General features: G+C 41.4%; 1 protein-coding gene across 2 annotated transcripts; it reads left to right on the top strand.

Moving 5' to 3' along the window:
* Positions 1 to 266: 266 nt before the first annotated feature.
* Positions 267 to 19,099, top strand: eea1 (early endosome antigen 1). Of its 2 annotated transcripts, XM_061282765.1 has the most exons (29): positions 267 to 427; positions 2,365 to 2,442; positions 2,533 to 2,645; positions 5,382 to 5,436; positions 5,512 to 5,577; positions 5,716 to 5,746; positions 5,828 to 5,911; positions 6,027 to 6,148; positions 7,060 to 7,215; positions 7,564 to 7,680; positions 8,864 to 9,202; positions 9,438 to 9,587; positions 9,836 to 9,955; positions 10,840 to 11,043; positions 11,283 to 11,483; positions 11,577 to 11,690; positions 11,802 to 11,957; positions 12,055 to 12,194; positions 12,538 to 12,868; positions 13,275 to 13,376; positions 13,511 to 13,696; positions 13,792 to 13,974; positions 14,244 to 14,429; positions 14,688 to 14,819; positions 15,159 to 15,344; positions 16,103 to 16,341; positions 16,415 to 16,535; positions 16,605 to 16,703; positions 17,460 to 19,099. In XM_061282765.1, the coding sequence occupies exons 1-29, from the start codon at positions 404 to 406 to the stop codon at positions 17,580 to 17,582; spliced, it is 4,158 nt and encodes a 1,385-aa protein (XP_061138749.1). In that variant the 5' UTR covers positions 267 to 403; the 3' UTR covers positions 17,583 to 19,099. The 2 variants fall into 2 exon arrangements, with proteins under 2 accessions (XP_061138749.1, XP_061138750.1); XM_061282766.1 differs by lacking the exons at positions 267 to 427; positions 2,365 to 2,442 and having other exon boundaries at positions 2,560 to 2,645; positions 5,512 to 5,573.
* The last annotated feature ends 408 nt before the right edge of the window (positions 19,100 to 19,507 follow it).

Genomic DNA, 19,507 nt, shown 5'->3' with positions numbered 1-19,507 from the left:
GATTTTTTTCGGGAAAATGCCTCTGCAATTATTTTACAGCATCAATCCAAACGTCGTCCTACTTTGTCACCCTAATTATATGTAACATTTTTCTTATGCATTGAAGAGCTTTGAATCTTCCGAGTAGTGGGGAATACATGTTGGTGGTGAAATGTGCTGCTGTGTACTCTCATGTAGTTTGTTCTATTTAAAAGAAAATCGCCACCAACCAACGATCCACTAGTTCGGTGCGTTTGTATTTCTAGACAGGACTTGTGTAGTCCACTGTACAGTCCCTCCAAGGACCCGCCCCTTCTCTGTTTTTCTCTGCCTGGTCTTGGTCAGGTGTCTGTGGTACAGCGACGCAAACGTTCCGTCTGGGAAACCGATTCAGGTTCGTGTTGGGACAAACGCTGAGAAGGCCATGCTCAGACGGATATTACAAATGGTAAGCTTCCACGACAACATTCCGCGCTATATGAGGTTTAGTGGAGCCAAATATGATTTTTTTTTTAAACGTAGGCCCATTCCTGGTTTATACAGGAGGCGCCCCTTTTATATCACAACCTGTCGCGGATGGGCGGTGTCATGTGTTCGAGACGACGGTTTACTGACGATGGCGGAAAATAGCACATCCCGCCAAGTCGCGGTCAATATATCAAGCGCTTCTTATGATGGGCGGCCAAAGTTAGCATTTGATGCTAACCCGTTTAAATTGAGGAAGGCTACTTTATTCAGTGGCGTTATCGACAGAGAACGTAAATTTTACAATAAAAAACACCGCTGCATAGTTTGGCAGCCTGGAAAAACATGTGAGGGTGTTATATATAAAGATAACATCACTGGCCAGCAAATACACGCACTTTATCTGTTTCCGTTAGCTATACAATGTTGGGTTGATTCATCAACCATTTCTTAAATGCTAATGGCCATTAGCCCTATTCTAACTGATCTTTTTTTTTTGCAGTTTAACCACCTATTTAGTCGTGAATTACCATGCGATAATTTAATACATCTCATTCATTGCAACAGACGACAGAGACGTGACCTTGTTTGTATGGGAGCCGTTTTTTCTTCATAACTCACTGTCGCGTTTATTTGCGAAACATATGTATATGACACATTCCCATAAAACAGTGAAATGTGGCGAAATCTCTGCCCATTCAAGACAGCACCACTTTTACATTTGGCTTCATAAGAGATTAATGTCATCCTCACTGAATGGCATATGAAAGGTTTAAAGTTATTAGCTAAATGGAGCCTATTCTTGGAAAGACATTTCTCGATCGTAATACAAAAGTAGCGTTCAAGTAACCCCTATATAGGTAAATGTAATGCTTATGTTTGGATGATCATATTCTTTTTTTTCTTTCTTTGCTATGAAGTCTGACTGCAGTTCTGGTTAATGTTTGAAATGAGTGAAGAGGTGTGTAATGATGCAGATTTACAGCCCTCCTCCAAGTTCCTACCATATTATGGTCCCACAGTCCTGAGTCCTGACACAGATAAAGAGTTACCTCATGTATCAACTAAAAAAGGTGAATGGGCCACATGATGGAGGCGAGACCTTTCTCCAGTAGAGCTGCAATGAGGTGACCCTCCCTGCTTTACAGTACTTCAGAGTGAAGGTGTTACACTGATTGGATCCTGGCCAATGTTCCAGATAGCAGCCATTAAGAGCATTTGAATAACTGCACCACTTCGAGCTATCTGAACATGTCCTGTCCTGATTCGCGATGTGGGAAGATTTCTGTGCTGAAACCTGATGAGGCCGACGAGGCCATACAAATTAACACTGTTTTGTTTTGTTGTCCGGACCTTGGACTTTCACCCACAGTCTCCCCACTTACGTTCCAATTGATTTGTTCCACAGTATATGTTAAAGCCTTCAAATAACTGTTGCAATATCCCAAATTCTTTAATCATTTGTCCTCATGTGGCAATCAGAACCGAACAGCTATAAGGACGGTATCTCACTTACCCAACATTAGTTGACAATAATAAGTTTAAAATGCACAAGAGATGAATGAAGAGCCACATTTCTCATCCGTGCAACATACAGTTGCTGCACCTATTTAATTACTTGCAGGCCAAGCACAGAAGGATAACAATGCAATAGTAGGTTGTAGCTTACAGGTAGGTTACAAATTGTGTCGAACTGCAATGTGCTGTATTAAATTTGTGTCCAATATTACAAACCTCTCAAGCTGGTTTATGTTTCTGCCAAGAAGTTTTTATATAGTTTTTGTACGTTTTTGTCGTTGGCACATGCAAGTATACTTAGTAGCTCATGCTATGGCAAGTCATAAAGGTAAATATTGAAAGTGATTTATTATTCTTATTTTCAAGTTTAGCTGATCCCTTTCTGTTTCTCTTGTTTTCCAGACTCCTGGAAAAGGAGGCGCCCAGAATGCAGAGTCGGAGCAGCCCACCACAGACGTTAACCACGAGCAAACCTCTGAGGTAGTTAAATAAATCGTTAGATTTGTTTTTTTTCTCTAATTAGGAAGCCTGGCATAATTAACTTATTATTACATTGGCATTTGTGTTTAGGGGTTCATCTGTCCTCAATGCATGAAGTCCCACAGCTCAGCAGAGGACTTGTTCAAGCATTATGAGCTGTTCCACGACACTGGAGACCTTCCTGCTCATGTGGCCCCCACTAGGTGGGATTGATTTTTATCCATTACTTCTATACCTCTTATTATATTGGGTGTTTGATTGAGGCCTGGTACACACATAATTTATCAAATCGTAAAAAAAAAAAATCTGTGACAGACAACCAAAATAAAGCTAGAACAGCTGTCATTTTGCAATTTTGGTGATGTTGTGTGGTCTGCTGCGATAATCTCAACAGAGAGCACCAGAACCATTAAGATTCTCTATCACCATTAATCCTGAAACTAAGTCCACTGAGGCGGACATTTTTCATGATGGGAATTGAGAACCAGTTCTTGCTGAGACCTGGTTTCCACTTTCCCAAATCCTTGGAATCGTTTGCTATTTTGCTAAAAATTCCCTTAGTGATTCTAGTCCGCACAAATTATGTCACTACGCACGCTATGCAACATGCATAGCAACGTAGACAATGATGGCACCTGTGAGGTTGAAGCGCTCCAAAGTTTGGTCATATTTTGCTAAGAAGGACAAAACTAGAGCGACGTGCAATACTTGCAATGTTGAAATTTCATCAAAGGGAGGGAATACCGCTAATATGCAAAAGCATTTGTACACGCAGCATGTCACTAGTGTAACGGTATGTGTTTGATCCGCTGCGGAGGGTCAGTCAACAACCTAGCACCAGCAGCAACATTAGCCCGAGCCCGACGTGCAGTTTTACTGCAGGTAACTGACAAACACAGCTTTTCGTGCTCGCTCTAGTTCTATAATTGTAAAATATGTCATGCAAATTGCATCTCATGTTTTATTTTAGATGACGACAAGAGACACTGACTGGTTCAGACGCCAACAGTACTGTACCTCTAGCTTATCCGTTCACGGAGGCAGGGAGGATCAAAATGTCTAACGGAAGGACTGATGAATGTCATTGTGCAGCGACAAAGTTTGTAGTGAAAGGCTTGCACCCATTTGCCACTGTAGAAGCCCCTGATTTTCGGTAGGTGATGATTTCTATTGTAGGAGAATGTTTGCATTCTTTACTGTTAGGCTTGTAATATCATATTTACACAAAGTTGGAATATATCAAACAAAATCATCATAATCATTTGTGCTTCTTTTTTCCCCCCAAATGTGAATCGATAAGAGAATTGAATCGTTAAACAGAACCGAAAATGAAATCGGAAAAAGCTTGTCAATTCCCATCCCTACTCATGATCACACAAGATCTCACAAAAACTGGGGGACTTCTGGATATGCACGAGTATTGGGAACATTGTAAGATGGGGATGTCAATGAGAAAATACTTATTTTGGGAAACACTTAATGGTGTCTGGGGAACCCGCTTTTATTTATAAAAAATTAAAAGAAAGATGTTGCGTACATGTCACTGTTCATAGTCAAATACCCGGGGGAGACGTTGGCTTTCCCCACACACATGTACATTTTTAGTCGTAAATATTAAACACTTTCATCAATTAAGATTGTTAGCCCCAACTTATTATTGAGACAAATCCACTGTAAACACATCCCAGACAGAAGGACAATCTTATAAAATAGTCAGGCATTTGACGTCCTTGGTCAGGAAGGGGATTAATCGGGACAGCCCAATTGTCTTTGTGTTTACCCAGAAGCCTATTTCATTTGATCGACGCTTAGAGAAGTGAAAACATTACTGTGGTACCTTCACGTAAGTGTGGCCCAAGTCACATAAAAGCTGTCACTCTGTCAATTCTTTTTTCGTGCGCGATATGAATTTTTAGCCACAAGACAGTTTCAGATCGACCGCTTCCTCAATAAAGTGGGGAAAAATATTGAATTAAAGTGGCGCTTTGAGATACAAGTTTAATTTGCTCACACTTAGTTTGATTCGCTCACACTTCCCATTTCCTCATTGGAATTAATAGAACGTCACTCCTCCAGAACAATAAAATGTTTTTTGTATAGCACTCTATAATACTTTATTTGATAAACAAGGTCGAGTAATAACAGAATTAATCAAATGGTGAAGAATTAATCAGTTTGTGCTTCATGAGTTAATGCTGCAATCCAACTCGTTCTGCAGCTCCTTCTGGTGTACCGCCTTGGCCACTAGGAGGGAGTATAATACTGTACTGTCATGCTGTACAAGAAGAAGAAGAAGAAGCACTATTCTTCTTTGATTGTATTTACAAAGACCAGTGCTTCCTCATCCTTTACACTGCTATTGCTGTAAGTGACTCAATATGGGTCATTTGTCGTACTAGTTAAAGGATTAATGTCTGTGAGTATTGCTGTATTATTTGTGTATATGTGTCACTCCACTATTTATGTTCAAGTATGTAAAGTAAAGGAACCTTTTTTAAGGCAAAGCCACGTGGTTGGTTGAAATGCGATATGTGGAACTCGCTTTGTTAGTCATGTTTACTTTGATTCTAAACTTCAACGGCAAGTAGCATTAATCGGCATGACGCCTCATTTTTACTGTCTCCCAAGTTACCTCATCTGACAATTCATAGCCTTGTTGCTCTTTAATCTGCTGATTTGTTGAGATTGGATCAATAGAACCTCTGCAATCAATATTTGGATCCTCATTTGTGTTAATACACGATGGAGCAAGAATCACTTTCACACGGTGGACTGAATTCTTAACAATAAATTTATTGATTACTGTGATCATCCCTATCAATTATCCTGGGGCTAAATTTGAAGGTACGACCATGACTAATCACAAGTTAGTTGCAGTGAAGTTGGAAATTTATGCCTAGCAGTAATTCTAAACAAAATGATTCCTGTCTTTAATTTAGGGAAGACCTATCAATGTTGCGACAGGAGGTTCAGGACCTACATACATCACTTAAGGTATGTGCTTTCCTGGACTTCACTTTAAACTGCACAGTCATTTTTGTTCATTTATTTGATTTGCTTTCTATTTAGGAAGAAAGATGGTTTTCCGGGGAGCTGAAAAAAGAATTAGACAAAGTCCAAGGACACCTGAAGCAAGTAATTCCTTCAAGATGTTTCAACTTGTGTTAAAGAGGCTTCACTCATTAGAAATGTTGTGAAATAGTTTGTTATCAACATTGTGAGGATGCTTTGTCTTGTGGTATGGTGTCACAATGTTTTCCCTCAATCCCACAGAATGACGGACAGATGAGCTCAGAGGATTCAGGTGGGGGTTGCAAAACACCCACATGTATGCATATGCGAGATGGTAACAATGTCACTAATGTGTGTTTCTGCCTCCCCTCAGTACTAGAAAAGAAGTTAAACGAATCAGAGACGGAAACATTTAACATGAGGCAGAAAGCCGCCCAGCTGGCCACGGAGATAGTAGGTTAGTGTGTGCAAGGGAATAACGTCCCATTGATGCCCAGTCCATCCACTTGGCTGAGCTTTTATTACATCTTTGCTATATTGATGAACTAAGTTGGTCTCGTGTCAATCTCTAGATATAAAGTCCCGTTATGACGAAGAGAAGAGTTTAAGGGAAGCTGCTGACCAGAAGCTTTCCAGTGTGACTGAGCTGCTTCAGCAAGAGAAGAAAGAGAATGAGAAACTCCAGACTGAACTGGTACAACAAACAATGCATCGTTAATATTTGTCAACTCTGGGCATGTGAAAACATTTGAGACACTTTTGTGATCAATTTGACTTGACAATAAGTTTGTGCCTATTCTTGATGGTATTAGAATACATGCGCATTGCCCTCATTGAAAAGATCAAGAGAAATGTTGAACGTTGTTGAGCACTTGTCCAAAAATGGCCAGCACGCATGCACCTATGGATGAACTAGACATGCAGTCTTGTCGGCAAATGCATTGTGCAGGTCGCACCGTAATTCATTGAATGAGGGCGATCATCGAAGCCACTTCAAAATGTGCAAACATAGTCCTGGATAATAAGCAAATAGTGCTAATTAAATTAGAGTGCTGTGAATGTAGCAAAGTACTCATCCAGACTCAAACTGTCAGAGATGGCCTTCCACCTTTGTGACTAGGATGGCCTATACACTGTGTGCTTTTCCTGTGTGACAGAATTAGAGCTCTTGGTGCATTTCCCCCCCCTACCCCCCCCCCCCCCCCCCCAAGTACTGGATGTCATGAATAATGGTATTGCATCATTTTTACCCTCAATAATTCCTGTTACGGTACTGGTACCAATACCTGGTGCAACACTAGTAAGATGCAAGTCGGTCCTTTTGAGCCGTTTGCCTTTGGCTATGCTAAGCCTAATGTCCATGCTTTTTATTGCTTGCCTTTGATGGGACGGCTGGCACATCCCGACATGGTCGCCACGTATTGTATGTACAAGTATTGCCTTTGATAGGAACATAGTCACTGCCAACATGGCTTGTCTTTACTGTAAAAGAACCCATAATGATCGCCTAAAAATTGACAATATAGAGGGAGTACAAACAAATTGTGTTATAGTGGGTGAAAACTGTATTCTTGTGGCACTAACTGCTTCTACTCTGCCCCCAAGCTTCAGCGTCCGGGAGTGGAGGACGTTGAGGTACTGCAGAAGGAACTTGTGCAGGTGCAGACATTAATGGACCACATGACTCGCGAGAGAGAGCAGGAGTCGGAGCGCCTCAAAGACCACTATGAGCAGCTGCAGGCTAAATTCACTTCCTCAGAGGTGAGATTGGAACACTTGATTGGCTCCCATCTCCAATCATTAGCTACACAACAGCCCTCCATTTAACACTCACTGAATGTTTCTAGCAGGAGCCGAAATATTTCTACAATGATACTTAGATTTACAACTTCAATTTGTTCCGTGAACAAACGCAAATCATCATTCCTCATCACTCACGTTTATCATGTTTAAAGTTTTTGTTCATGAAATACTTTTCTTTCCTCGTGTATGTATTTCCGTCAAATGTCTGGTTGATTTTCCATGTTTTTTTTTTTAATGTTCTCCAGCTTCATTAACTCCTGGTCATTTTAAAAGTCTTTTAATGCCTGAGTCCAACTTTTCTTTCAGATGACTATATCACAACTGAAAGCAGAGCTGGAGAAGGGGCCACAGGAAGCAGCTGTCTATACACAGCAGATCCACCAGCTTCAAAGTGACCTGAATAATGCTCAACAACAAAACCAGGTAATATGAGGGTATTGGGAACCATTGAGTTTGGGCTTCTCTTTTGTCTATTTCTACACCACTCTTCTAGAAAGACTTTAACACATCACACAGGTTAAGGTTAATGCTTCAGTAAGGCCAACAAAACAGGAAATGTTTAAACCACCAACCTATGGATGCACAAGGATACCAATTTGATACGTGCTTCTGAAATTTGATCATATTACCTTGAATTACAAATGAAACTATGTGAAGACACTGAATGTGTCAATGACTTCTCGTAATAATTAGCAACCGCAATTTAACAAGGTTAGAAACAGATGAATACCAATATGCAACATGTTATTTTAATACATTTCAAATAATCACATCTACACCATTCCTAGGAGCTCCCAATGTCCTCGGTTAGGTACTTTTCGAACAGGTCGACAGGCTACTCGTGTGGTCCTTTTGGGGCTACCTGGTTTCTGCGCGCACCATGTTGGTGAGCAAGAATGAGTGACAGATTAGCTAGATGCAGGATGTTCAATAAGTGCAATTCCCATTAAGCTGTCAATGGCTGCTTTGGTTATTTTGATATCTCGAAAGGCCAGGGGGCTTGTACCACTCCCCAGTTGGCAGTATGCTCTGATGTCAGCAATTATTTGTGTTCTTTATCGGTCTTTAGTCATATTTAGTGCCAGGACTAACACAAGGGCAAGCGCTAAACACGTACCACAGTATTCCAAGCCCGCTGTCATAAAACCTTCGTTTAGTCCAGTGCTTCTCAAATAGTGGGGCGCGCCCCCCTTGGGGGGCGCGGTGCTATTCCTGGGGGGGCGCGTGTGACCCTGGGGAACAGGCTTTTTTTTTGGCAGTACTAGAATAAAGTGTAATTGCGCGTTTACTACAGCAGGGGGCAGTGGCGCTCTCATTGTTACTTCTGTCACGTTTGCGACGGTGCAACATTTTACGACTTACAAGACAAGTTAGGATAGTCACGGTGGGGAGGGGGGGCGCGAATAGTTTTCTTCTTGCTAGGGGGGGGCGTAACAGAAAATAATTGAGAAGCACTGGTTTAGTCACTAAGGTTTAGTGGGTCCACTGTACTCACATTTTTCAATATAGTATATGCAGATGGCTTTTCTTGCATATTTGCTCCGGGACTTCAATTTAATTTTACTGACAACCACTATTCCTTCTTCTTACGTATGTCTTCCTCCAGAATCTTTCTGAAAAACTGGGACGCAAGGAAAGAGAGTATCAGCAGCTAGAGGAGCAACTGAAAACTGAGAAAGCTGCCAAAAAAGCAGGCCAACATAGCCTTAGAGCGAAAGAGCGGGAAATCCTGGAGGTGCAGGCCCGAGCCACAGGAGCAGAGACGTCTTTGCAGAAAGCCAATGCAGAGCTTGGAGAGAAAACTGAGGAAGTGGCCAGGTTGAAGGGTGAGATTACGGACCTGGAGGTGAAGCATGCCGAACTAAAGGTTGAGAGGAAACAGTTGGAACAGCAAAGGGAAGAAAAGGACAGCCAAGGTGCTCAGCAGCAAACAGAAATTGGTCAGGTGAGTCCAATTGATCAATGCCAATTTTGTAGCATCCTGGTACATGAGAGATTGGATTTGAGATGAATTTCCAAGATGATGATCAGTAGACGCTCATCAACAGTAGCCAATTGCTAGAGGTAGTCCTTATAAATAGACATGTAATTAATTAATCCTGTGAGGAAAATTAGGATTCTTGGCAGATATAATCTTCACTGTGGTTTGTCTAGCTTCATCTTCACTGTGGTCTGTCTAGCTTCATGCAAAACTACTGGAGGCAGAGAGGCAAGTGGGTGAGCTGCAAGGTCGTCTGAAAGAACAGAGGCAGCTGTCTGGGGAGAAACTGAAAGACAAAGAGCAGCAAGCAGCCGACTTGCAACTTAAACTCTCACGTGCTGAAGAACAGGTACATCCAAGATAGAACATATAGGGACGCTAACTCTGAATTAATGTCAGCCAAGAACAATGAACAAAAATTAACCTGATTGTGTCAAGTTGTTGTGCTGTACATATTTTAGCTATCACATATTCATTAAAAAAGCACAAATCCAGTGGCGTGATATAAATGAAAGGTTGGATTTTTAAAGAAGTAAGCATAATAGATGCAAAATACAGTTTAAAGAAAAAAGAGACTATTTGAGTGTTATCTTGTAGATGAAAGAAAGTGCCAGTAAGAACACAGACCTGCAGCACCAGCTGGAAAAAGCCAAGCAGCAACACCAGGAGCTGCAAGCACTGCAGCAGAACACCAATGGCAAACTCCGTGAGTCACAGGTACTGCGCACAAGAATCAAGAATGTACTTAAACCCTCAACATGCATGCAAAGCAACTACAAATTCCATTTATTTTCTAACCTTGAAAAAAAGTATACAGGTACAGGTAGTCCCCGATTTTCAATCATTTTATTCCTTCATCAGTGCTGTAATTTACATTTGTACGCAAAGTTGGAATGTGCCACAGTCTATTGCTGACCTATGCTAATGCAGTAGTCATGTCATTATTGAAGTAAATATTTTTTGACAAACACTTAAAGAATGTGAATATGGTTTATAAACAACAAAGTAATTGCAGGCTGTTTGGGAAAAAATAACATAATTACTGTAAATATTGGTATAAAAAAAAAACACTTATTCCCATCAATATAAAACAATCAAATGAAAAGGTAAGTGCACCCGTAACTAAGCATTCCTTATTAGTGCAAATTCCTGAACTGTTTATAACACCAAATAATATGTCAGGGCCGTCATGAACGGCAGACCCCCTAAAAACAGTTTATTATCAGGGAGCAGGATGGAGCCTTGGCGCAAATAGGAAAATTTGCGAGTAGTTAACACCTTCCCAAAAGAGATTTTTTTTGTTTAATGGCCCTATTAAAGGTAGTTCTTTCCGTCACTTTAACGTAGCTGCTTGGTTAAAAAAGGCTACTAGATTTCGCTAAGTCAACATTTTCACACAAAACATGTCTTAAGTCGAAGCACAAATAAATGGAGATGGGTTTTCCAGTGATTAACAGAAGATATTTCTGCTGCAAAATCTGTGAATGCCAACCGGTGACTCTGGCTATTTTCCTATATTAGAACTAAACATTTAAATGCTTTGAGGCCCTTTCCATTACCTTATGGGAAGTAACTTCTAGTTTGCTTCCAAATACCTTTAGAATGACCTGGAGCAGGTATTACGCCAGATTGGAGATAAGGACCAGAAGATCCAAAATTTGGAGGCCCTGCTGCAAAAAAGCAAGGACATTGTGACTCAACTGGAAACTGAGAGAGAAGACTTGTGTGCCAAGATTCAAGCCGGGGAGGGCGAGACTGCTTTGCTCAACCAACTTAAAGAGAAAAACCACGCACTACAGGAACAGGTTAGAGAGTTGTCACTCTCACACTGAAAACGTGCAGTAGTCAATAAACAGCATAAAATTAAAATAGATGTACTTTAATTCACAGTGCATAGGCATAGGGTTACCCATGCCCGAATGAAAGCAAGTGCTATAGAAAATGGATTTGTACAAGATCCTTTACTTATGTTGTAATCATAACGAAAAAATTATAAATCTATATGTAGTAGATTTTAACACTTTCTTGTTGTCTTGATACAAAGGTAACCCAGCTGACAGACAAGATGAAGAATCAATCGGAGAGCAACAAGCAAGCCCAGGACAATCTGCATAAACAAGTTCAGGATCAGAAAACTCTACTGCGTTCATCCCAGGACCGGGCCCTCACTCTGGAGACTTCTGTCACTGAGCTAGCCGCTCAGCTCACAGACAGCAAGGAGAAGGTGACTCAACTGGACTCTCAGGTACCCATTGGCAATCAATCCCTTTTAGTCTTAAGGGCAAGGTGATCTGTTCTGAATAAATTCCGACTTCGGATGTGGGCTGTTTTCCATCAGCTGAAGGCAAAAACGGAGATGTTGCTGTCTACCGAGGCAGCCAAGGCTGCACAAAAGGCCAACCTGGAGAACAACCTAGAGTCTGCCCAGCATGCACTACAGGACAAGCAGCAGGTGACTTGTTGGCTTTAGTGGTTTTCAGATCTGGTCTCATGTTAGGTTTGAAAATGAAATGCAAACTAAGGACTTGGTTGACATCTTGGTTATGAATGCTATCTTGTGAAGGAGCTTATTAAAGTTCAGAAGAAAGTAGAGGAGGCGGCACAGAGACTCAAGGAGAGGCAGGAACAGTGCAGTCAACTGGAAGCCTCTCTTAAGGAGTACAAGGACAAACGTCTGGCCTTGGAGCAACATGTAGAGAAGCTTGAGGGGCTCAATAAGGTCAGTGCCAACTGGATTACATGTGCAAAGGTGTCAGCATTGCCCTCAAATGGATTTGACAAATTGTTGAAACTGATGATTGAAACTTCTATCTTAGAAACAGGAAGCACGGGTGGCAGAGGTGCAGGCTGCAAGGGATCAGACGCGAAAAGAAGTGAAAAATCTGCAGAAGGAGGCATCTGAGGTCAAACAAAAAGTTAAGGATCTGCAGCTTTTGCTGGACAATGAAAAAGCAGCGTGAGTATGAAAATTGATGGATGGCTACAGTAGATATATGGTTCACAAACTGGGGAGCCCGGTATGATGTAACTAGAATTTGTTGTCAAGTCCGAATGTGCCATAATTAATCCCTAATGGATGGTCATCATTACATGTTTGCTGAAAGAGCTTTTTTTGTTGACAACCGGTTCAGAAAGCGCAAGACTTTCACATAGGTTAGCCACCTGAATCCAGTACGTGTAACATTTCATGGAGATATATTTCATAACGCAATTTTGCAACCAATGTATCCAATCAGCAATATTTCTAGATCATCCTTTCCAGTTCATTTTAACAATTGACAGTCAGTTGCTCCATTTAGGAACGTGACGCTTCAAGAGGAAATAAAGACAAAGGCTTCCTCGTTGAGTGACATCCAGAAGCAATTGGAGTGCTGCGAGCAGGGCAAAGCTGCTCTTGAGCTCAATGTGGCCAAGCTGACCCAGAAAGGGGAGGTTCAGCATGCAGAATGGGACAAGAAAGCAAAGGGCTTTGCTGCAGACTTGCTCAAGGTCCAACAGGAGAAAGAGACTCTAAAGAAAGATCTGACTTCCACTCAGGAAAGTCTCGGCAAAACCCGCAAGGCACTGAAAGAATGTGAGTGTCAACTGGACACAGAAAGGAAGAACCAAAAGGTAGCCATGGAGGAAAAGGTCAGTTCCAATTAGTTTATTATACACAGTGTTTGCACAAACACATGACGCAGCGGAAAGGCATAATCCCGTTTGTGTAAAACGGGGCACTGATGTCAGCATTTGGCACGCTAGTCCCAGTTGTCCAGGGGTTCCATATATTCTCCTTGCCCCGGGCAACATTTATTTCATTCCATATGTATCAGATCTTAAACGCATACTTGACTTGGAGCCTTACTGTTTCTGTGAACAAGAATTTGGTCAGTCGGTTCAAGTATTACATGGTCACCGGTAGTTGTGAGAGGGCAGACGTAAGGACGGATAGCCACTTAAGAAGTTAGGGGGAGTTCCAATTAGTGACCAGATTAGAAGCTTCGACTATCTCATTTTTTACTTCAAGAAACGTGAGTGTGTCTTCACTTCATAGGAAAAGTCCTATGAAAAGGCAAGAGGGGATCTTCAGAAGAGTAACGAGAACATCAGCAAGGCAATGACGGAATCTAAGCAACAACTGGAGCAGATGAGAGAAGTAAGTTCTGAAAAAAGGCGTGTTAACAGTGTAAAAAAAAAAAAAAAGGATCAACTATGTTCAATGAATATTCTGTTGTGGTTGTTGTTGTAATAAACAGTGTATGAACATTATTTTCTCTCCTGAAATGTCAGGTAGAGAAGAAGCTGAAAGTGCAGTTGGTATCATTGGAACAGCAGAACACGAAGACTCTGAGGGAGAAGGACCAAAATTTGGGCAAGCTGGAGGAGCAATTTAAGACCGCCACTGTAAGCTATGAGGAAGAGATAAAGAAGCTGAAGGGAGAAATTGCAGAGTTACGGGAAGTCAGTGTTAAGAAAGTAAGTACGAGACGATTATTGTTTTATACGAGCCATCGATTTAGCTCGATGGTGTTATCTGAGTGTTTATGAACCATTTGGATTGTCTCATCCAGGTGGAGGAAGAACGCCAACTAAGGGAGCAGGCAACAGAAGTCAGCCAGCAGCTGGCTTCTGAGAGAAGCCAGACAGCAGAGCTACAAAAGGCTTTAGAACAAAGTCGCAAAAGCCTCACTAATCTTCAGTCGGACTTCTATGGAAAAGAGTCTGAGCTTTCAGCACTACAGGAAGACCTCAAAGTATGTTTTATATCATTTAAAGATATGTGTGTGTGTGTGTGTGTGTGTGTGTGTGTGTGTGTGTGTGTGAGAGAGAGAGAGAAACGTAATGAAACAAGATGAGCAGTCTATAAAAGTATACATTCAACAGTGCTGTTTCCTTACATTGAATGAGAATTGTAAACCGCAACCACCAAAGTTAAATTTCACTCACTTAAGTCTCCACAAGATCTCACACACACACACACACACACACACAATCTAAATAAACAATATTTATTGACTTGTAGGTAGCTGAGGACAAACTACGGTTGAACCAGGAAGAGTTGGCAGCTAACCAGACCCAACAGACTGCGTTAGAAAATCAGATCCAAGAGCAAAAGAAAAGCTGGAATGCTCTGGAGCAAGAGCTCGGTAGTCGAGATCAGAGAATCCAGCAGCAGGAGAAATCATTGAAAGAGCTCCAGAAGGCACAGGTGAGACATTGGACATAAGGAAGATCTCCATGCAAATACTTGGCTTTCTCTATTAATGTGGTCGCATGCAACAAACTATGCAAGGGCCCCTATGCCCTATGGTAAAGTCATAATATTGAATACAGCTCTTGTATCGGATATCATTTGTGATAATGGTGTAGATGACGTGTCCGCTGCGACCGTAGTTTTGAAACATGAATGACGAGGATTTGCGGCTAAAAAGCTGAGCATGACATCTGCCCAATGCTGGTGTTTTAGTGTCAACTTAAGGTAGACCTGGAGAAGGAGAGGAGCAAAATGGAGGAGCTGCTCAAAGACAAGAGTTACCTGGAAAAGAACAACACCAGGCTGACTTCGGAGATGAAAACGCTAACAGCAAAGAGTGACAAGGTCAGTTCCTTGCAAAGTTGTTTGTTCTCTGATAAAGGCAATTTTTATTCTTACCATCCTTATGACTCATCGTCTAGGAAAACAGTACAAGTATTTGAAACGTTACATTTGAAATACTTTGTTGAAAGAACAGTTTTTATGTTCCATTCAGCTCAAAGCTGTTGTGAAATGTGTCTAAGACTGGAATTACGCTACATGGTTCAAATGACAAAATTGGAATCGGCCACTTTGACCTACAATGTAAATCCATCAGCTGCTGGATCAGAGAGAGCGGCGTGTGACTCCCATCGACGACAATGAATATGTACAAATCCAAAGATCGTGTGTGTCGTACTTTAGGATCTGCGAGAGTTGCAAGAAGCCAAGCAGCTGTTGATCCAGCAGAAACTGGAGCTGCAGAGCCAGCTGGAGATTGCGCAGGGTGCCCTCCAACAGGAAGAGAAAGAACACCAGACCACCAGGGACACCTGCAATCAAAGAGCGGATCAGCTTCTCGCCAAAACCAAAGATCTCCAAGATCAGCTGGTAGGCTCAGTCAAAGAATGAATCTATGAAGCACATATTTTGTACACTTGGTAAAAGTCTCATTTGTCGGGGGTCATTTGATTTAATTAGCCTCAATGGGTGAAAATCTTACCAATAGCATTTGACCCTTTCCACACAGTTTAAACACATTTAAACTTGCTGAAACTCACTTGAACTTTTTACAATACACCGTTAAAATTATTCCCTAGCACATTTTATCACCATCACTGTCAAAAAACTTCAACACCTCTCTATAAAGAGGCAACGGTTGCTTAAAGCTGTTTGTCATTGCCAGTTGAGATTCATTGTATAACTGGCACATAACAGAGAACTCTTTCAACCAAATCATGAAATTAAAATTTGCTAAATGAAAGCTTTGTCACTAATGGACATGTGTCAAGCTTAACAAAATAAAGGAACACACAAGGTTGTGCAAAGGTGTCACTGTAACATAATTATGCAATGAAGAAAAAGAAAAGAATACAACAATAATACTAAATACAGTATAGCTGTTCTGCTTCACCTCAACACCTCGCTTTCTGCTTGTTTGTCCTCGCACACGGTATGAAGTCGGGTCAAAAACATGAAACATTGAATTTGAGGTCGGACATTCTTCCGAGCAGCCGAGAGCAAGCTGAAGGCGCCACACACGTGGAGCCATGACGAGAATCGGGCCTGACCTACGATTGTCAGGAGGATAGATTTGGGGCTAAAATCACGGCGATAATCCTGGCTATTTTTGTCACCTCCTCTTGCAGTCCTCCGAGAAGCGAGCCAAAGATGAGCAGGTGAAGCGAGGAGAGGAAGTGGAGGCGAAAATGGGTGCCCAGATGACAGCGCTGAATGAAAACGTGGCCACCCTAAAGAGAGAGTGGCAGAGTAGCCAGCAACGAGTGTCTGAGCTGGACAAGCTGACAGACGAGCTGAGGGGGGAAATCGCTGTGCTGGAGGCCACTGTGCAACACAACCAGGATGAGAGACGTGCGCTTTTGGAAAGGTGTGGGACATTCACCCTCCGGTGGAAAATTGCTTAGCGCTGCAACCAATCCTGACTTGCCTTTGCAATGAAGGTGTGTCAAGGGAGAAGGAGAAATTGAGAAGCTCCAAGCCAAGATGCTGGAACTGAGGCGCAAAGTTGACGACACGACGGCAGCCATGCAGGAGCTGGGCCGAGAGAACCAGTCCCTCCAGGTTAGTGAGCGACAGACCCTACCTTTTCAGAGAAGAGCTGCTTCATATTTGCTGCGTTTGGTTCTTAAGATTAAGCAGTCCCAGAGTCTTACCAGGAAATGGGCAGAGGATCACAAGGTGCAGAACTGCATGACGTGTGGCAAAGGCTTCTCTGTCACTGTCAGGAAGGTAAGAAGGAAGTTCAGATAAGTCTGTAGGCCATTCACACGATAACAAGACTCCAACCGGCGGCATTATGACCGATCAGCAGAATAAGATCCAACGGCGTCTGTTCTCTAGAAATGCTCCGATACCATGACACACAATCTCGCTCTTTTTTTCTCTTTGCCTTGTCCAAGTGTCAAGTAAACTGCGGTTACATATACGTAGCAACAGTGAAATAAATCTTACTGTTGACAAATTGACACAGATGAAGACAAAGCACATTTTTGGGTATAATTTTGTTAAGTAAATAGGTAAAGATTTTGTTCGTTTAATAAATGGAGTATAATTTCAGTTAGTTTATTTTTATTTCAAAAGAACCTTTTGTTTTTATCTTTCATTCATTGACAAAAATGTTTTGTCAACTTTTGTTTGAGTTATTTCATTTCTTTTCATTACCTATAATAACCTTGACTCTGACTGAAGAAAGGTTTTAGGTTACGAGTGCAATTTATGCAAATGATGTAATCTTGATCACCACTCTGATAGATGTTAATTAAAACATGTTAATTTCTGTGGTTTTAATTGTAGTTTTAGGCGTACTCCATCATTCTGAAGAAGAAGTATTTTTGATTCTCATGTCATGAGTAATTGAAAATATTCGCCACAACTGGCATCCAAATGCACATTGTACGCCTCCGCAAACTTCAACCACAAAAATAAACTTGCCGTTATATGAATATTTTCACACTCTATTTTGTGTGCTTTGTCATTTTCTTGCAGCATCACTGCAGACACTGCGGAAATATTTTCTGCGCCGAGTGTTCGTCAAGGAACGCCTTGACGCCGTCCTCCAAAAAACCCGTGCGGGTTTGCGAGACGTGTTTTGAGGAGCTGCAAAGCTGAGTCAACTCTCAAGGCGAAAACTCAAGTTGTCTTTCTCGTGTAAGATGTGCACCAAAAAGGACAGAGCCAGTGTTGTGAAGGTAAGAGAGGGGCCTTTTAGTGGCAAACGTGCTGACGCAGGAGCACTCGGACTTGTGTGTACAGTGGGTTTTTGTGCCTTTGCTCATTCTGTGACCGGCCGCTAGGTGGCGACAGAAGCAAATAAACGCCTCCCATGACTTCTAAGTTGTCTTTATCTGTAGTGTTTGGCTTCTGTAAAAGTGGCTTAAAAAGTCGATGGGAGATTGAAGTCATCACAGTGGAAGTCAATCAGTAAATGTAATGTTGAAAAGCACAGCTGCCACGCAATTGTAAATGCAAGTAACTATTTTGTCTTAAAAACAAAGTCAAGTCAAAGTCTGCTTTATTGTCACACATCAAATGTGAGAATTGAGAAGTAACACACCTGGAAAAAGTCGTCTCATGAATCGGTTCATTTTGGTGCAGCTTTTGACACCTCGGATGTCAGATCAGTTACTGCATGTTGCCTTTGTGTGGCAGCCCATTTGTGTGTGCGTGCGTGCGCACGTTTATCTGTTGACATTGTTGTATATGATGACCAAAGAATGTGAGGAGAGGAAAAACTCAAGTTTCATGTTTCAGTTAAATCATCTTGTCAAGTTCAGTTCTTAACACAGCACTGCACGCCGTGGCTGACATTCTTTTATCGTGCCACATTTCTATTGTGCGTGTTAATGTCTTTAAAAGAGGTGGTGCTTGTTTTTTTCAAACTGGCAATGCAGTCATGAAATGTGCCTGCATGTTCTTTTGTTTGCGAGTGTGGGTTAAGTGTCAGGATGCACATTGCACGACCTGCAGACTTTAATGCTCAATTTATGTCTCGCGCTTGTAAGAATTGAAATCTTTATTTAAGTTATGACTCCACTTGTCAATCATTCGTTAGTTCTTTTAAGCACTGAAGCAGGCTGCAAAAACGTATTACAAAAAATATATATTTTGGCATCACGCTCCAACTTAGAATGTTTCACAACCGTTTCCTTTTTGTCTACCTCAAATGGGTAGGGGAAGGGGAGCTTTATGTCAACCTTCAAGACGTCATGTCATATAGACTGCAGTACCTAATCCTATTCATAGCTCCCTTTCTCATTGCAGTGCTACTACAAGAGTCAGCATTTCTGTCCCTGAAAGGAAACGTAAAATTGAGTTGGTGCAGTATTAGTATTTTTTTTTAACCGAGCACCACCACAGACTTGTAGATTAGACACTCTGTCATTCTTTTCGTTCTTCCAGTCTGCTGTCAAACATGTTAAGCAGCAAAACGATGTCTCGTGGTATGAAGGGTTTGATTTGATGGTTGTGGGTGAAGGTTTATGTCTTCACGCACTGTTACCTTTGTTTAGGTGGGCCAACATGTATTAAATAGTGATAAGAAATATTTTGTAATGCACACTCACTTGAATCAGTTCATTTTCTAATTCATGGCAATGAAAAACGTAAATAAAACATTCATAATTCTGTCATGTTTCCACTGAATTCTTACATTGTGTTAGGAACGTCGTATAGTGTACATATTTTTTAACATAAGATATTCCTATATTTTTCCCACATGAGGTAATTCCATAGTACACAAAGAAGTGGGAAGAGACATGTTTTCTAACTCCCACCATTAACATGGTTTATACCTTGCACAACTCATTTGGGTGGAAAAATCTTTTAAAGGGCGCACACCCACTTACTTTGTACAAAAGACACATTGAGGTAAACTGAGAACCATTCCTATTCATCCATACCAAGAATCATGACAAACTTACCAGTAATTTATCTGGTACTCATTGTTGTAAATCTGAATATTTTTCTGTTTTCACTGTCTTTGTAGTTGTATCATTGTTTTTATTATATGTTAGCACTTTGTTGAAACAAACTGG

The sequence above is a fragment of the Syngnathus typhle genome, linkage group LG7, assembly GCF_033458585.1.
Source record: "Syngnathus typhle isolate RoL2023-S1 ecotype Sweden linkage group LG7, RoL_Styp_1.0, whole genome shotgun sequence".
Lineage (NCBI taxonomy): Eukaryota > Metazoa > Chordata > Actinopteri > Syngnathiformes > Syngnathidae > Syngnathus > Syngnathus typhle.
This window is presented reverse-complemented; position numbering and strand designations above follow the sequence as displayed.